General features: G+C 48.6%; 1 protein-coding gene, 1 non-coding gene and 1 pseudogene across 2 annotated transcripts in view; 2 read left to right on the forward strand and 1 right to left on the reverse strand.

Annotated features, from left to right (window-relative positions):
* Window positions 1-1484: 1484 nt before the first annotated feature.
* Window positions 1485-2723, reverse strand: LOC142459564 (actin, cytoplasmic 1 pseudogene; annotated as a pseudogene).
* Window positions 2724-2897: 174 nt separating this feature from the next.
* LOC142460576 (small nucleolar RNA SNORA61) lies at window positions 2898-3018 on the forward strand. Its single transcript, XR_012786755.1, has one exon. It is a non-coding gene; the product is annotated as a small nucleolar RNA SNORA61 (small nucleolar RNA).
* Window positions 3019-13790: 10772 nt separating this feature from the next.
* The window catches only part of YWHAE (tyrosine 3-monooxygenase/tryptophan 5-monooxygenase activation protein epsilon), a 48853-nt gene continuing 44739 nt past the window's right edge, over window positions 13791-17904 (forward strand). The window contains exon 1 of the mRNA XM_075561237.1: window positions 13791-13970. Coding sequence (XP_075417352.1) covers window positions 13907-13970 — 64 coding nt within the window. The 5' untranslated portion in view covers window positions 13791-13906. The remainder of the gene's footprint in view (window positions 13971-17904) is intronic.

The raw sequence follows: 17904 nt of genomic DNA on the forward strand, positions 1-17904 counted from the left end.
AGAAGGTCCTGGATAGAGTGGGAGAAACAGGTGAACAAAACTCAAGGCTGTGAAAAAGATCAGATGGAGACAAGCGGGACCCTGGAGACGATGGCCCTCAGTCACGCTTCTAGAAAGGCGCTCACGGCTGTCTGTGGTGGAAGGGTCAAGCATTGAAGGTCAAAAGGCAGCATCTGCCAAGCACCAAGTTCAGCGGGTGAGGAAAGAAGGAAGCATGGAAACAGGAAACCGAGGCAGCAGCACACGTGGTGGTGCTTGAGATGACACAAAATGTCTGGGTGTAAAACGATGGCACGCTCTGTAGACCTTCACCTAACTCAAAAGAAAACACTTTAGAAAGAACAAGCAGACGGGGCCAGCAAGCAAGCGCACACGGAGGGACAGATCACAAAGAGATTTAGGAACAGAAGCGCAAACGTGATCCAGACCTGCCCTCAGAGTCCACAGAGCCGAGACCCAGCCGGTGGACTCGCAGCCTTCTACACTGGGAGGACAAATCAAGAGTCACCACTCCGGCCCCGGCTGCTCCAGCAGCCCCAGGCAACTAGCACGTGCGTGCTGGAAAATTACTCCAGGGAAACCCCAGTGAAAGGATTAAATCAGGATTTCTGGGAAGATGGCTCCCAGGGAGCCCCCTTCTCCTCTTCCCTCTGCCGCCTCTCCAAGCAAGACCTTGACTCTTTCAAATTAGCAAGACAGGTATGCTATGTGGTAAGACCCTGAACTGTGCTGCTCCCTCCCCCCTCCCCGCCCCCATGCCCTGCCAACCTGATGGGAATGTGGCTGCCAGCTGGAGAGCCAGAGCAGGCCAGAGAGCTGGAGCAGGACTCTTGTCTTTCCTTGGCTGTGGATTCCGAGCTAAGTCCGTTGCCAAGGACATCCTCAGCCGATGGCAGCAAGTGGTCAAACTGCCCACTCCCGTAGCCCCTTCCAACCCCAAACATCAGAAATACAACCCGTCTGACCCCGAACAACAACAACCAAACATTATGTACGCATTGTATATAATTTCTCTGTACTGGTCATCCACACAACAAGTAAAATACCAGTCACCGATAGTAATCATAAAAAGATTAAATCAGACATAAATTTAAGAAAGAGAAAGATAGAAAAAAAATGAGCTCATGTGGTACAGGAGTTATGTGTTGGGCTGCTAACCACAAGGTCAGCAGTTTGGAACCACCAGCCACTCTGAGGGAAAAAGAAGAGGCTTTCTACTTCCGTACAGAAGTATCGTCTCCTAGACCCACAAGGGCAGTTCTACCCTGTCCTGTAGGGTTCCTGGCCATCAGAATAAACATGATGGAAGTGAGTTTGGCTTGGGTTTTTGAAATAATTGTATAGAAAGCATTCATAGTTTTTTTTTTTGCATTTATAATTTTTTTGCGTTTAATTCAAGCATTTATTTTTGTTCAGAAAAAGTTTGGGTTTTTTTAAACATTTTATTAGGGACTCATACAACTCTTTTTTTTTTTTTTTGCCAGTCTCATCTTTTTTTTTTCTGCACAAGTTAGGTTTTTCTCAAGAAAGGGTGTAACGCAGCTAAGGAACAGTCCGCCTAGAAGCATTTGTGGTGGACGATGGAGGGGCCAGACTCGTCGTACTCCTGCTTGCTGATCCACATCTGCTGGAAGGTGGACAGCGAGGCCAGGATGGAGCCGCCGAGCCACACGGAGTACTTGCGCTCGGGGGGAGCAATGATCTTGATCTTCATTGTGCTGGGTGCCAGCGCTGTGATCTCCTTCTGCATTCTGTCGGCAATGCCGGGGTACATGGTGGTGCCACCGGACAGGACTGTGTTGGCGTAGAGGTCCTTACGGATGTCAACGTCACACTTCATGATGGAGTTCAAGGTGGTCTCGTGGATGCCGCTGGACTCCATGCCCAGGAAGGAGGGCTGGAAGAGCGCCTCCGGGCAGCGGAAACGCTCGTTGCCGATGGTCATGACCTGGCCGTCGGGCAGCTCGGAGCTCTTCTCCAGGGACGAGGAGGAGGCGGCGGTGGCCATCTGCTGCTAGAAGTCCAGGGCGACGTAGCAGAGCTTCTCCTTGATGTCGCGCACGATCTCGCGCTCGGCCGTGGTGGTGAAGCTGTAGCCCCGCTCCGTCAGGATCTTCATGAGGTAGTCGGTCAGGTCCCGGCCAGCCAGGTCCAGACGCAGGATGGCGTGGGGGAGGGCATACCCCTCATAGATGGGCACAGTGTGGGTGACCCCATCGCCGCAATCCATCACAATGCCAGTGGTACGCCCAGAGGCATAGAGAGACAGCACGGCCTGGATGGAGACGTACATGGTAGGGGTGTTGAAGGTCTCAAACATGATCTGGGTCATCTTCTCTCGGTTGGCCTTGGGGTTCAGGGGGGCCTCGGTCAGCAGCACGGGGTGCTCCTCGGGGGCCACGCGGAACTCGTTGTAGAAGGTGTGGTGCCAGCTCTTCTCCATGTCGTCCCAGTTGGTGACGATGCCGTGCTCGATGGGGTACTTGAGGGTCAGGATGCCTCTCTTGCTCTGGGCCTCATCGCCCACGTAGGAGTCCTTCTGGCCCATGCCCACCATCACACCCTGATGCCCAGGACGTCCCACGATGGAGGGGAAGACAGCCCGAGGGGTGTCGTCTCCCGCGAAGCCGGCTTTGCACATGCCGGAGCCGTTGTCGACCAGAGCACAGCGATATCATCATCCATGGTGAGCTTGGGGGTGGTGAGTGTGAACCGGCGGTGGTGACTGTCTCGGCTGTCTCATACAACTCTTATCACAATCCATACATATACATACATCAATTATATAAAGCACATCCATACATTCCTTTCCCTAATCATTTTCAAAACAAAGAATCATAACAGAGGAGAGAGATATTTCAAAGCTAATACCACTTTGAAATAAAAATGTCAAGTGAACCCTCCAGTTCCCTTTCCCATCGGATCAAAACACTGGTCTGGGTGGTCGTAAAAGGAGGAAAAGAAACATTGAAGCCTGCCCCTCAGTGCTCTTGGAGCCTGGGCTAGTTTCAGACAGGGTAAAAAAAAAAAAATGTCAAGTGATGTAAGTGACAATGTGAAGGGGAAACAGGGAAACGAAAAGTTATGAGCACAAAAAATGAGATATCCTTGTCCTTGCTAGAACAATACATGTTTCAGTGTGCTTGTTAGCCAGGTGAGAGTTAAAAATGAGTAGAATAGACACAGATCTTTCAAACACCTAAGCTGCTGGAGGAACAAGGGCTACCCAAAGAGCAAACCAAAAGAGAACCAAGAAGAACATATAAGCATAGACTGTGAATATTGGTGCTAAATCCTCTGGCTTGTCCCCTTATATAATTGAAAGCCGTGAAGACTTTGATGCATGGCACAAAGTTGAAAGGCCAAAGATAAAAAAGGTCTGGTAATAATAGATGTGCACTTCTCTAACTTAAAGGTGAGACTAGGTAAGAGGAGCCCTGGTGGCATAGTGGTTAAGCATTGCGCTGCTAACCACAAGTTCAGCAGTTCAAAACCACGAGGCGCTTCTCAGAAGAAAGATGAAGCTTTCTACTCCTGTAAAGAGTTACAGTCTTGGAAACATACAGGGGCCGTTCTATACTGCCCTAAAGGATTGTTATGAGTCAGCATACACTCAAAAGCTGTGAGTTTATAGAGTTAAAAGACAAATGACAGAAAAAAAGAAAGACAAATGACAGAAGAAAAAGTTTGCATCATATAGAGCAGCCAATAAAGTAAAATCTATAAAACAAATCTTTCATCTAAGATAATGAGAAAAAGATAACTCAATAGAAAAATGAGCATGGGTAGAGAGATAGAGAACTGACAAAAAAAATACAGGTACCTGCTAAAATCCTATCTGTATTAAAAGAATGACACCCCCCCTTCCACTCCTAGGTTTATGGCCAAGCACCTTGAAAATGGGCACTCCAACAGACAGGTATACATCCAGGTTCATTTCGGCATGCTTCCAGATGAAACCTGCATGAACCTGGAAAGATGATCTCATGATCTCAGGTCACCTATCTGTCTAGTTGTCAAAAATGAGAGACCGTTACCCTCTGGCCTTGGAGGGCATGTGGGCCCGTGTCCCCGTGTAAATCGAAGCTGTCAAGGAGTTCGTTTTACTTGGACTCACAGTCAACGCCTGGGAAAAGAGCAGATAAGACATCAAATGGCGCATTGCGATGGGCAAACCTGCTGCGGGGACCTCGTTACAGTGCTAACACGCAAACAAATATCACTGGGGACTTTAGAGAAACAAATCCACAGAAACTCAGGCATAAGAGAGAGTTTTATATAAAGGGTAAGTGCGCATCAAGAAAACATCCCACCCCAGCGCTGCCTAAGCCCACAACTCCAACATTAACCCACATGTCTGACACCAATCCACAAAGTCCTCCTCCATCTCACAAAACAGATGCAATGATGCCGACTGCAGGAGGAAAGCCGAGTCAGTGAATGTGTAAGCATCTCAGTGCTGGCAGGGGTCTCCACACGGCTGCTCCAGCACCCAGGGCTGCATGTGGCTTCTCCTCAGGGATGCCTTACAGGAAGTGAGCCTTGCCAACTGAAGCAGGGAACTGGCTAAGGCAGTGGCACCCTGGTCCGACCATCAAAAAGCAAGAGACCCAAGAACATGAAAGGTGAGGCTCACCAAGCCATTTATCTATCCCTCTGCCCTTCATATCGACCAAGTTGGTACAATAAACTAAACACCTCACTTGGTGCTTACAGGCCCCTCATAGGCATGTGACAACTGGACAGTAAGTAAGATAAAAAGAGAACGGACGCACTTTAATGATGGCGTTGGTGAGGATGGTTGGGTAGGTAACGGGGGCCGCCAGAAGGAAGAGAAACAAGAGATGGTCAGGCTCGTCTAGATTGGGAAGGAGCCCTGGTGGTGTGGGGGGGTTCACGCGGCTGCTTAGTTTCATAAAGACATGGAAATGACAAAGGTACGAAAATTATAAAATGCTTTTTTTTATAAACCCAAACTCAATAATAAGAAAAAGTGCTTGAAAAACAGAATAGGAAGCTCCTGGGGACAAGGACTGATCCCAATCTTTAAGGTCCCATCCGCTTCTGGTAGTGCTTAGTCCCACGTATCCACGGTGGACACTCTGTTCAAGACAGATCAAGTGAGCTTGCTTCTCTTAACGCAAATGCTTCAATTGTCTGGAGCTAGATGACTTAAATACCTGGTGATAGTTCCAGAGGCTCTTCGTGAAGTGTCCCGTTCCCACGGGACATTCACCGCGGATCCTGGAGGAGAGAGTGGGAATTGGGGGAGTACAAGAGGCACGGAGAATGAGGACAAGACAATATCCTGATCAAGTCCTGTTTTAATGAACAGAGTCACAGCTTATAAGGGCCAGCCAAGGGGGGGGAGCCTCAGTCACACATGCAGATTAGGTTACCTTGACAACAGGCCAATCAGGGAGTTCAGGGGAGCATGCCCTGCCTGTGAGTCAGTAAGGGCTTACAGTCTTCAATTAGGTACGCAGAGGAGTGGCATGTACATGCAAATCAAGCATAGGGGAAGATGATCTTTTGCCCAATCAAGGGGATGCAGGACACGGTGCTTATCTAAAGAGCATCACCCCTTGTTTGCTCAAGTTTTACAACTGCAGTGCTCTGTCACATAGGCTGGGGTAGAAGAATGCCCAGAGTTCAGGCTAATAAATTCCAAGTAATGGCCGGGCCTCAGGGCTCCAGACAAGTCCTAATAAATTCCAAGCAATGGCCAGGCCTCATGGCTCCGGACAGTGAAGCATGAAGGCTCCCTTAATACACCCTTGGTAGAAAGTGCCGAATCAAATCTATGAGCACAGTTTTGGGATGCAAAAGGAGACCCCCAAATCTTCAGTATGCTTTAAGGAGAACATTTTATTACGCTTTCAGTAGGACAAAGGCAAGACAAGGACGCTGTCTAGATGAGGGAGACCAATATCATGAGGTCCTAATGGGGCTCAAGGGTTTGCTGAGATTTCCAGACGTCAAAAGGGCAGAGGAGGGCAAAAGAAATGCTCACCAAAGCACTCTTGGTGGCAGATCAATACATTCACAGTTACACATGGGACTGTGTAATTGGGAACAGGCCCCTGACTCGGACATGTACATTATGTTAGACAGAAGGAAAGAAAGAAAAGAAACAACAGAACAGATTATAAAATCAGTCCTGGGGGAAAAGAAAATCAGTCCTGGGTCCACTGGACCCAGGCAGTCAGAGCATGACTCACGACAGTGTGACCCTAGTATGTTGGTCATCATCAAGGACACACTCAGGCAAGCCCCTAAGGGACACGGCCCCTTTCTGGGTAGGTGATGGAGGAAATCCACTTTCCAACACACTCATAAATTCAGTTATGCATAGCTTTCTGGGAGCTGGGCGATCCAAAGTCAAGCTCTAAGACAGTTCTATGATTTTGTTCTCCCCCTTCTAATATCGGTTTCTTATTCTGGATGCTAGATCAGAAATGTTGCTGTTTTGGGTTCTGGCCCTTTTCCTCCTATTTACTGACAGAACAGGCAGTTCCGGTCAGAAAATCAATCTAGGTTTAAGGTTTCTGCCTTCTCAGGAGTTTCTCCGGAAAAGACATCTTCAGCTGGACTTTAACCAGTCTTGGGAGATACAGTTGCAGTGAGAGAAGACCCCGTGGGTAAGAGTAGTTTGCCTCCTGCTGCTGGGGGGGGAATAGGAGACCCTAGATACAAATAGATGTTATGTCTTTCTTAGGTGTGACTTAGTACCAAAAAGCAAAGGGACCCGGTCCGATGTCTCCCTTCATCCACTTTTCTGATATGACAAAATATTAATTTATAAATTATCAAGGGCTCATGAGGGAGGGAAGAGTGGGGAGGGAGGGGAAAAGATGAGGAGCTGAAGCCTGCTGATGCCAGAGCAAATGTTTTGAGAAGGATGAGGGCAACGAATGTACAAATGTGCTTTACACAATTGAGGCATGTATGGATTATGATGAGTTGTATGAGGCCCTACTAAAATGATTAAAACAAAAAAAGCAAAGGGACCCCTGACAGAGCCCAGGTTTCATCCTAAACCTTTACATGCACCCCAATGCCTTCCCCCACAGTCAGTTGCCAAGGTGAAGGCCCAAGGAGACAGGAAAGGACAATAGAACCTGAGCAATCTCCTTGGTTATCTGAAAGTACAGGGAGGAGCAGGCCACATAGGGGATAGATGGATGTAGGAGGAGCATACAGGATAGGAACAGAGATAGAAAGCAGTTAGGTGAAGGGAGAACATCCACCAAGGATAAGGGCAGATGTGAGGAAGTTCACTCTCAAGACCAAGCCATGCAGAGAGAGAGAGAGGGTCTCCTTGCCCTCCCCAAGTCTGGGCAGATGAACAGAAAACACCTCCGGACTGTCTTTATCAGAAAGCTCTTGCAGAAGGCGCTGTTTATGTCGATCTCAATTGTTCTAGGAACAAACCACTCCCAACTCTGTGTAACAAGAACAGATGCTGGCTGTCCTTTAGCACGAGGTCAGACATTGCCTTCAGGGTGTGTCCGCCCCTTCCTACCCATGCTCTCTGATGCCTATGTCACACAAACTTGTGTTTTCTCCTCATAACTATAATCTTGTGATGGATTTCCCCTAGGACAGGTGCCTTCGAATTGGTTCTGACTCATAGCAACCCTATGTCAACAGGAAGAAACACTGCCCAGACCCGTGCCTTCTTCCAATTCTGGCTGCGGTCAAACCTGTCCTTATAGCCACTTTGTCAACCCATCCTGTTGAGGGTCTTCCTCTTTTTCACTGCCCCTTTCCAGGGATTGAGCTCTCCTGATAACAGATCCAGAACTCACCCGAGATAAAGCCCAGACAGAGACAGGATGGATCACCTGGATGAGGGCCGTCATGGCCGCCAAGGGTTCACAGCCACCTGGCTAGTCATAAAGCCTGGAGAATAGGAAATGTATCACAGGGTCATGATTGGCAGCAGATCAATTCTCACTGCCTCACATGGGACTATAAAAGCGAGCAAGGTCCCTGGTGGGGATAAGCACCCTGTGTTTGTCGGGGTAGAGAAACAAATCTAGGGAGACTCATATGTGTATAAGAGAGAGCTTTAGATCAAAGAGTAATTGTATATTAATAAAACATCCAGGAGGAGGAGGCAGGGGTAGGGAGGGGGAAAAATGAGGAGCTGATACTAGGGACTTAAGTGGAGAGCAAAATGTTTTGAGAATGATGAGGGCAATGAGTGTACAAATGTGCTTTACACAATTGATGTATGTGTGGATTGTGATAAGAGTTGTATGAACACCTAATAAAATGATTAAAAATAATAGTAAAAAAAGAAAACATCCAAGCCCAGTCCAGATCAAGTCCATGAGTCTGATGTTAGCCCATATGGCTAAGAGCAGTCCATAAAGTCTTTTTTAGACTCATGCGACCATCTAATGACGCCGAATGCAGGAAGATCACAGGTCTGTGGGTGGAAAGTCTTGTGGATCCAGTGGCGGTGGAAGCATCTCAGTGCTAGCGTGGGTCTCCAAGTGACTCCTCCAGCTCTAGGGCTCTGGTTCCATCAGTGTAGCTCCATGTAGCTTGTGAGCAGGAATGTCAAGCAGAGTGAGTGTGTCCCATGTCCAGAAAAGAAGACAAGAGTTCTCAGAATCTTCAGAAGGCCATGCCCACACAGAAGGGTCATTGGCTATGACCTGATTGACAGGCTAGACCCCGCCCCTTTGCTCAAGTTGACAGGAGATCATCTAACTGCCACACACTATTACAGTTTAGAGAAGTTTACTAGATTGGTTCAAGACCCTCTAAGGTAGTCAGGGTAAGAGGCATGACTACACAATCCCAGTACTTCAATTTCCCTTCTCAAAAAAACAAAAACAAAATAAAACAAAGACTCACTGCCATCGAATTGATTCTGGTTCATAGCAACCCTCTAAGACAGAGTAGAACAGCCCATTGGATTTCTGAAACTTTATTTTCTAAATTATAGTTTATTAATTCTATGGGGAAAAAATCCACCCAATCACTGCGGAGCAAGTCACTGTAAACTACTTCATCTCTCTTCTTGCCAGCACCAACGCTGGCCTTTGGGGTCCTCCTGACTCTCTCCATTCCGTCCTTGCCTTCCTGGGGTTGTCTTCTTGAGGTCTGTTTCTTCCCATACAGACCATGTCTTGCATGACTGTGTTTAGGTTCATTTTTCTTCACAGGGTCAGAAGTCATGCTGAAGCCAGTAGTCTTGTTACTGCCAAAATGGGTTCTAAATCCAAACACAAAAATGACATCTGGTGTGGCCTTGTACATTCTGGCTAGTTTTTCATGCATCTTTGTCTTGGACACTGCTGCTTTCCCAAAGTGAAGGGCATCGAGGACCATTTGTTTCTGCTCAAGTAGTGGGTTCGTCACGAGCGTCCTTGTTGGAAGAGTTATTGTGTCATTCACAAGGAGGGCAGATGCTTAAGCAGCCAGCAAGAAAATCTGTCTTCTGAACCTTGAAATCCTTACAGGAGTTGACAGTCTCATCTCTCTCCCATGGAGTGGCTGGTAGCTTCGAATCGCTGACCTTGTGATTAGCAGCTTCAGTGTATTGCCCATTACATTAGCGGGACTCCTAAAAAAAAAACTCTGTGGGGATTAAAATCTAAATGTAGGGTTCCTATTGTAAACATGTACTTGGACCTGTCAGGGTGACCAGTCCCTGGAGAAGGACATCATGCTTGGTAGAGGGGCAGCGCGAGAGGAAGGGCCTCAGGGCTGCAACAGTGGGCTCGAACAGAGGAACAGCTATGAGGATGGCGTCCGATGGGCAGAGTTTGGTTCTGTGGTGCACAGGGTCGCTGTGGGTCTGAACCCACTCATGGCATCTAACAATAGTCTCAGCCTTCTGCCAACATAGTACTTAGAATTCAGGCTATAAGACAATACTTGCTGCTTTCATTTCCTCCTCGTCCCTGGCCTCATCCAAATGCAGTCTGGCTTCCAACAACCTTTCAAAGACTGTTCTTGAAGGTCATTAATGACCCAATGGCTGTCTGGATTCCTTGGCTTTCCCCCTGTGCCGATGTTAATGTCTCTGCAGAATTGACCACTTCTTTATTTTTAAAACTCTTCTCACTTGAGTTTTCGGAAATGAAACGTCTCTGAGTCTCACTCAAGCTGAGTCATAGAAAGAATAAAAGTAGTTTACACTTGTGGCGTGCGAGGCACTGTTCATGTAACTTCCAATGTCATTCAAATCGATACAAGGAACATACTATTTTCATTTCAGAGCAACGTAAGTTGGAGTGCAAAGAAGCTAAGTGATGTCCTTCCATTGCGCAGGCAATAGGTAGCCCTAGAGCCCAAGGCCCGGCCTCCAGTGACGTGTTCCACAGAAATGGGAGGGATGCATTTCCAGAGGTCAGCAGACTCTGCTGTTCTCTTTACACATGAATATGAAGTTCATAGAGGCTTAAGGATTTACTGGTCATGATTAATCCGATCCTAAAAGTAAGGCTTTTTATCAATGAACTTTGCTAAACTTAGGGTCACAGTGTGAGGGCGCATAATTTGGAATCCATGGGGACCTATCCAGTCTCCTTGGCTGGCTCCTCTGTTTTCTCTTAAAGGTAGGGATTCTCTATAGTTTTGTGCTTGGTCCTCTTCTACCTTAAACACATTCTTTTGTGTTGGGGTACAAAAGGGACCCCAAATCTCAGATATAATTTAAGGAGACTATTAAGTCTCAAACAGGGCAAAGGCAAGAGATAAATACAAAGACACATCATCCGGATGAGTGAGACCATTATTCGTACAAGGTCATAATGGCACCTGCGGATTCCGATCCAGATTCAGCCACCCAGCCACTAAAGTAGGACATGGAGACTGTACAAAGGAGAGAGTCACAAAGCCATGATTGGTGGTGGATTGCTGTCACAGTTACAGGAGTGTCTACAGAGATGGGAACGGAACCCTGACTGATTGGGACATGCACATTATCTTAGAAAGAAGAGTTTACCAGATTGGTCTAGGACCCTCCTACCAAGGCAGTCTAGGTCTGACTTCTCGTGTATGATCCAAGACTATGCCACCCTGGTAGGGGGATCTCCATCAGGGACACACCCAGGCAAGCCCCTGCGAGAGAAAGCCCCTCCCTGGGCAGGGTAAAAGGGGAAGTGAAGGTAATTCACTTGGGAGTGCACCCCGCCCCAGGACAAGACTACTCATGTGCCTGGATGTTAAGCACCAGAAAAGATTCAAGGGAGGCTTAAAATCCACCCGAGGCCTCTGCAAATGGTTCTCTGTCAACCATAGCCTCCGGTAAACCGGGAGCTCAGAATTTAAGCTCCAATGCAGACCTTAGGATCAATAGGAACCCACAGGAGTTAGTCTTCCATTAGGAAGTTCCAGCTAGTCTTTCATCACAAAGTTTTAGCATTTCTATTTTTTTGTTGTTAATGGTTCTGTCTCTCAATATCCCTCAGGAGATCTCCAAATCCAACCACTTATAACTTCCCGTGGCTTCTATCTCTGCAGTATCAGTCTTATTGGTTCTCATTGCTGCCCTCTGCTACCCCGCTTGCCCATTGTTAGGTGCTGAGTCACAGTGACCCTAGGTACAACAGAACTAAGTATCTGCTGGGTCTTGCACCACCTTCACGATTGTCACATTTGAGCCCATTGTTACAACCCTTGTCTCGTCCATCTTGAGCGTTTTTTCCTGCTGATCTACTTTTCCAAACATGATGTCCTTTCCTAGGGATTAGTCTTTTCTGATACCATGTCCATTTATACATGAAATGAAGTATCACTATCCTCCTTTCTAAGGAACGTTCTACCTGTCTTCCCAAGACAGATTTATTTACTTATTTTGGCAGTACATGGTATTTTAAATATTTTTTGCAGGCTCCATAATTCCAAATTCTTCTTCAGTCTTTTCTTATTCAATGTTTAACTTTCACATGCAGATGGGGCAATGAAAAATACCTTGGCTTTGGTCAGGTGCTAAGTCCTGAAAAGCACATCTTTTCTCTTCAACACTTCAAAGAGCTCTTGATTTATCCACTGCAATGTGTCTTTTTGATCTCTTGACTACTGGTTCATTGAACATGGATTGTCAATCCAAGCCAGATCAAATCCTTGAGAACTTCAAACTTCAATCTTTTCTCCATTTATCATCATGTAACTTTGGTCCAGTCTTGGGGTTGTTGCTTTTCCCTTTGCCGAGATAATTGTAATAGCCTGGTAATTTATCTTATCATTGCTATAAACCAAAAAGTCCACTGCCAGCAAGTGGGTTCTGATTCATAATGACCCTACTTTGACAGTATTTTGTTCTTATTAGTCTTTCTAAAATGATTGTGCTATTTGCCATGTAAAATGATCAATAGCTCTCTCATGCTTGCAGAATAGGATATAAACTTCTCAGCTAGCAATCCAAGGCCTTTCATAATTTGGTCCCAACTTACTTTTGATCACATGTCCACCATTGATCCCATTGCACTGGGTAAATCTCCTGCACATGAAGCCTTTAAAGTGTTGAAAAGCAAGGATGACCCAACCATGGCATTTTCACTGGCTTCATATGCATGTGAAAGGTGGACACTGACTAAGGCAAACTGAAGAAGAATCGGCGCATTTGATGTATGGTGCTGGTCAGAATATTGAAACTGACATGGACGGACAAGAGAACAAATAAAGCTGCTCCTTAGAGGATGATGAGCCTTTGTCTCCCTCTCACGGACTTTGGACACGTTATCAGAAGAGGGCAGTCTTTGGAGAAGGACGTCATGCTTTGCTTGGTAAAGGGGAGGGGCATCGAAAAAGAGGAAGGCTTCAATGAGGTGGATCGGCACAGTGGCTGCAGCAATGGGCTCAGACTTAAGAACAACGTTGAGGATGGCGCAGGACTGGGCTGCGTTCTGTTCTGACGCACGCGGGCTTGCTATGCGCTGGAAGTTGATCGCATCACACAGCTTAGGGCTAGCTACCCGAAGTTAGTTATTGAATCCAAAGGGCTGGGACTCCATTGAGAAACCAAACCGTCAAGGTCCCTGCCTGCGTGAAGCAATTTCCTGAGAGGCATTCCTGCCCACTCAATGGCATTTTGAGCAGACCGTCCTGCACCTCAAGTCCCAGGCCATCGGTCAAAAAACCCAAATTGAAGTGCATTCTGACTCATGGAAACCATAACCTGGCTCGTCTGAGGTACAGGCTGAGTAGAACACGGCTAAAGGGGAGGAGCTGACAAAGATTAGAAAGAGCCTGCGCGAAGTTGAAGGATGAAGATTGAAGCCTCTCCTTTTTCTTTTCATTTTTTGGAAGCCTCTCCTTTCATTGCCAACCAATCCAAATCCAAGTGGATTTTGACTTCTAGCAAGCAAACTTGTAATTTTTAGCCATGTCACCTCTTTCAACGAGGAGCGGCTAGTGGGTTTGAACTGCCTATCGCCCAGTAGGGCTCCTTCAGACAACCAGAGCAGGGTGTCACTCTGCTGGGTGGGCGCAGGGAACAGGGGCAAATAGGAGGGGGACAAGCTGAAAGCCGTCATGGCCTCTCTTTTCTTTGTCCAATATTCAGGCCTCGGTCCTTGATCGCGGCCCTCGCTCCACTTCGGGCGCGGTCCAGGTCAGCCTCGCCGCCGATGGCCGCGGCTCCACAGGGGACATGTCCCTCCCAGCGAGCAGTCGTGGTTCCCGCCTCTGCGCTCCGGCGCTCGCAGAACCGACGCCGGAGGGGCGTGTCTTCGGGCGGCGAGCTCCCAGACCCGCCCCCCGCGCCAGTTGCCAGGGAGCGGTTGCCATAGAGCTGAGCAGTTGTCCGCGTGCGCAGGCGGAAGTCCCGGATCGAGAAGCCGCCATTTTTGCTGCCCGGACGCGGAGCGAGAGGCTGAGCGAGTCGGAGACGCTATCCGCTTCCATCCGTCGCGCAGACCCTTCTTGAGTCCCCGCCGCTATGGATGATCGGGAGGATCTGGTGTACCAGGCGAAGCTGGCCGAGCAGGCTGAGCGATACGACGGTGAGTTGGGGGGGCAACGGGGGGCTGGAATTCTCGGACCCTCTGCCGCCGCCCACAGAGGCCGGGAGGAGACAAAATGGCGGCGGCGTCCCCGAGCCTGGCCCGGGGACGTGGGTTCGGAAAGCTGCAAATGGCCTGTGGGCTCCGGGAGCGGTGGGAGGCGCCGGGCCCACGAGTTTGCCCCCTCCGGCCCCCTGGGCCGTAGCCACTTAGGGACCGGGAGGCCGAGGCGACAGGGTGGAGGAGTTGGTTGTAAAATGGCGGCTGGGGGAGGGCGAGTCCCGGGGCGGGGGAGGGGGGAGGTGGCGGGTGCTGCCTCGGTGGGGCCGTCCCCGCGGGAGCCTCTGGGGCAGCCTGGGGACGGGGAGATCGACTGGGTGGGGTGATGGGGCGAGAGCCGCCCGGCGCACGGGGGGAGTGGAGCACGGGAGCCGGAGCGCCGGCGCCTTTCGGGGGAATATGGCGGGTGGGGGCGGTGGCTTTCCCCCGGAGGCCCGGCGTGGGGCGGCGGCTGCGGAGTCGCACAAAGGAGAGCCCCGGCGAGCGGGGGGCTTCCTGGGGCGGGGGGCGGTGGGATCCACTGCGGTTCGGCGTGGAGGGGAGGGAGGCGCGGCGACATGCTGCCATTGGATACCCCTCCCGGCGGCGGGCACTATGGAGTGCGGGTCTTGGGGCGCGGGGGGGGGCGTTACGTTCTACCTCGCCTCCCGGGGCTGGGGAGGCCCAGCGATGCCGCCGCCTGCCTCCCTCCCCGAGTTTCCGGCACCTTCTCTCTGGCACCCAAAGCCTTCGGGTTCGCGGGGAGAGAGCGCCTAACACGGGAGGCGTGCAGCGCGTGACGCCGGTGCGGCCCTTCCCGCGCGCGTGCCTCGGTTTACCCGTGGGCCCCTGGCAGGCCTCGCGTGGCTCGCGCTCGCTGCGTTCCCGCAAATGGAGGGGCCCTTCCGCCGGAGAACAAAAGTTCTCTCGGGTGCCGTGGAGTGGCCGTATTTGGGTCGACGCCCCGAGCCGCCCGGCACGTTGGGTTTCCTTGGAAATTTTAACCTGCTCACGCATCGGAAGTGGTTTTTTATTTTTTTATTTACGAACACGCGGAGCCCAGGATGTTTTTTGTACTTGGATGAGTGCTTGATGTACAGGAAGTTACTCGTCAGTTTGCGGCTCCTTTGCCCCACTGGTTCCTTAGGGATTTTTCCAGAACTTCATCGAGTGACCACTGTCGGTCTGGGTAGCCCACGGCACTTTCTCGTTTTCCGCCTTAGCCCTCTCCGAAGCTCCCTTTCACGTCAATCCACAGACCGCATTTTGGACCTAGGTGCTTGTTCCACACCCTTGAACTGCACCCTTTCTCAAATGCAAAAGGTGTAGTTTTCTGTAGCTCGTTTCTAATGCCCTTTTTTTTGGGGGGGGAGGGTTTTGAGTGAGACATAGTTGAAATCAAGTGCCTTTATCCTTGAATTTTTTTCAGTTACTCAAAGCATTTTTTTTTTTAATGTAGGGCCCTTGTTGAAAGAGCTCCGGATCTAGTCTCCTTGTTTCACTGGAAATTAGAATTCAAGGATTGAAAAATTAGGGGGGAAGGCCAGCCACTAGAACTCACAGTTAGGGGACATTTGCTCTGGATTTCTTCTTGTGAGTCCTTATTTTGCTATTTCTATTGAACAAGGTTCATGTTGGGAGAGGAAGGGAAATAAGATGGGATGTACAGCTCAAGGTCAAATTTGTCTTTATTTCAGTGTTTAAAATTCAAATGTAGATAAGCTTGTAATGGAAGTACACCCCCCCCCCTCCAGCCCTTTCCCTTTTAATCTGCCAATGCCCTCCAGAGGAAGCATGAAATTATATTTCAATCCTTTTTTTGTTCTGTTGGAATTTAGGATCTGTGTAGACTTGGTGTGATAATTAAAAAGGATGTGGTTTTTAAATTTGAACTTATTTTAAAAACATCTAGAAATTCAAGATTGTAGCTTCAAACAAATGGCAGTTTAGGTGATAATTACATTGTGGGGTTGGGTTCAGAGGATTTTTGAACAAGGTGTTTATTGGTTCTTCAACATAGAAACTATTGATAAAGTCAAGCTGTTGCGGAAACACTAGATTTCCCTTTCAGAATAGAAATCAAGCTCACTGCCACGAAGTCCTTTCTGATGGCGTTTAAGGTTTTTGAGGCGCAGATAGCCTTGCCGTTTTCTACTGGAGTGGTCAGTGGGATTGAACTACTGACTTGCCGGGTTCCCAACCCACCACCATCAAGTTGATTCTGACCCTGTGCTTGTAGATTTGAGAGATTGTAAATCTTTGTGGGAGCAGCTGGAATGTTCAAACTACCCACTCTTTGGTAAGCAACTCAAAGCATAACCCACGATGATGTTAGAGGGCCTCATCAGAATCTCAAGGGTGGCATGGAACTAACTACAAGGTGGGCAGCTCTAATAGAGAACTCGGTGACAGTGGAGAACAGAAGAGTCCATGGAAAGGAGGAAGAAGAGGAAGACTGCCCACCAGGAATAAAGCCTCTCCCTCTGTACCTGTGGCTTTCGGTAGTGATTCTGACTTAAGGTGGCCCCATGACTGGCTCACCTTCCTCGAAGCAGATTGCTAGGTCTGTCTCCCAGAGTAGCCTCCGGGTGGGTTGAGCGCGCAACTATTCCTGCTACCTAGGGATTCCTACCGATGTATGCTCAAAAACTAAAACTCGCTGCCATGGACGCCGTACCGACTCAGCAACCCTGTAGGCCAGACCATGACTCTCTAGGCAAGTATGGAAAGCCTTGCCTTTCTCCTGCACCCTCCTGCTGCCCTTGTTCTTAGCAGCCCAGCACTTAACCACTGTCTCACCAGGGATTCCTTTATTTAGTGCAATACCGATTTAATTTTGTTGATGGTGACAAAAAGTCTCAAAATTTCTGGTCAGCAGACACATTTACTACCAGGTTTGGGGGCGTAGAAAGATGATGGTGCACTTGAGTGAATTATTTTTTGGGGTACTTGGATCTAAATGTTTTTTTTCAAACAATTGTTCTCACTTTTTGTTGCATTTTCTCCCCTCCCACCCATACTTGTGGATGTCTATTAAGGAAAATTAATATATTACCAAAGTCAGTATCAGTACAAAGCCCACAACAATCTCTCTACTTAGCTAGCAACCACGTATTTGGTCCTCAGCTTCACATGCATGTGATCCTTTGGCCTCTGCCTTTACGGACTGGGAAGCACATCTGTTGCTCTCAGTCCCCCAGCCTCAGCTCTGCTCCTTTTGTGTCCCATAGTCTCCAAGCCAATCCGGTGCTTCCAGTCTGGGCCTCTGCCACTTCAGGCAGTGATCTGGAGTGCGCTTTCTTGCTCTGCCCCTCTTTCAAAGATAGCTGATCCTTATAGCTAGGGGTGGGGGTGTGTTCCCTTGTTGCATTTTGCATGCTTTGTTGAACCTAATGACCCTAGAGGAAGAGTTAGGTTGTGTGCAAGAAAAGGACAATAATGATGTCCAAGGTGGTTTACCTTGAAGATTAAATCTAGCATCCCATCACTTATGCAAATGAGTCGTCTAGGGAATACTCTAAAGGCTTGGCAATTGCTTTATGTTAAGATTATAAAAACAACAACAACAAAAGATTATAACCAAGAAAGCTGAATTCCAAACTCACTGCCACTGAGTTGATTCTGACCCATTGCAACCCTAGGGAGGGCTTCTGAGGCTGTAAGTCTATAGTGGAGCAGACAGCCCCATCTTTCTCCTGTGGAGGTGCAGGTGAGCCTCCATCTTGAGGGCAGCAACATCTCTTAACTCCAAGAGTGAGAATTTTCTCAATGAGGAGTAGATTTTGGAGGGCTCTGAATAAAGTGCATGTGGGCTTTTGTGGGTTACTAGATGGCTTTGTTTTCTCTCTGCTCTGAAGATGGCTCCATGGGAGGGGAGGGTAAAGTTTTGATGCAT

The sequence above is a fragment of the Tenrec ecaudatus genome, chromosome 10, assembly GCF_050624435.1.
Source record: "Tenrec ecaudatus isolate mTenEca1 chromosome 10, mTenEca1.hap1, whole genome shotgun sequence".
Lineage (NCBI taxonomy): Eukaryota > Metazoa > Chordata > Mammalia > Afrosoricida > Tenrecidae > Tenrec > Tenrec ecaudatus.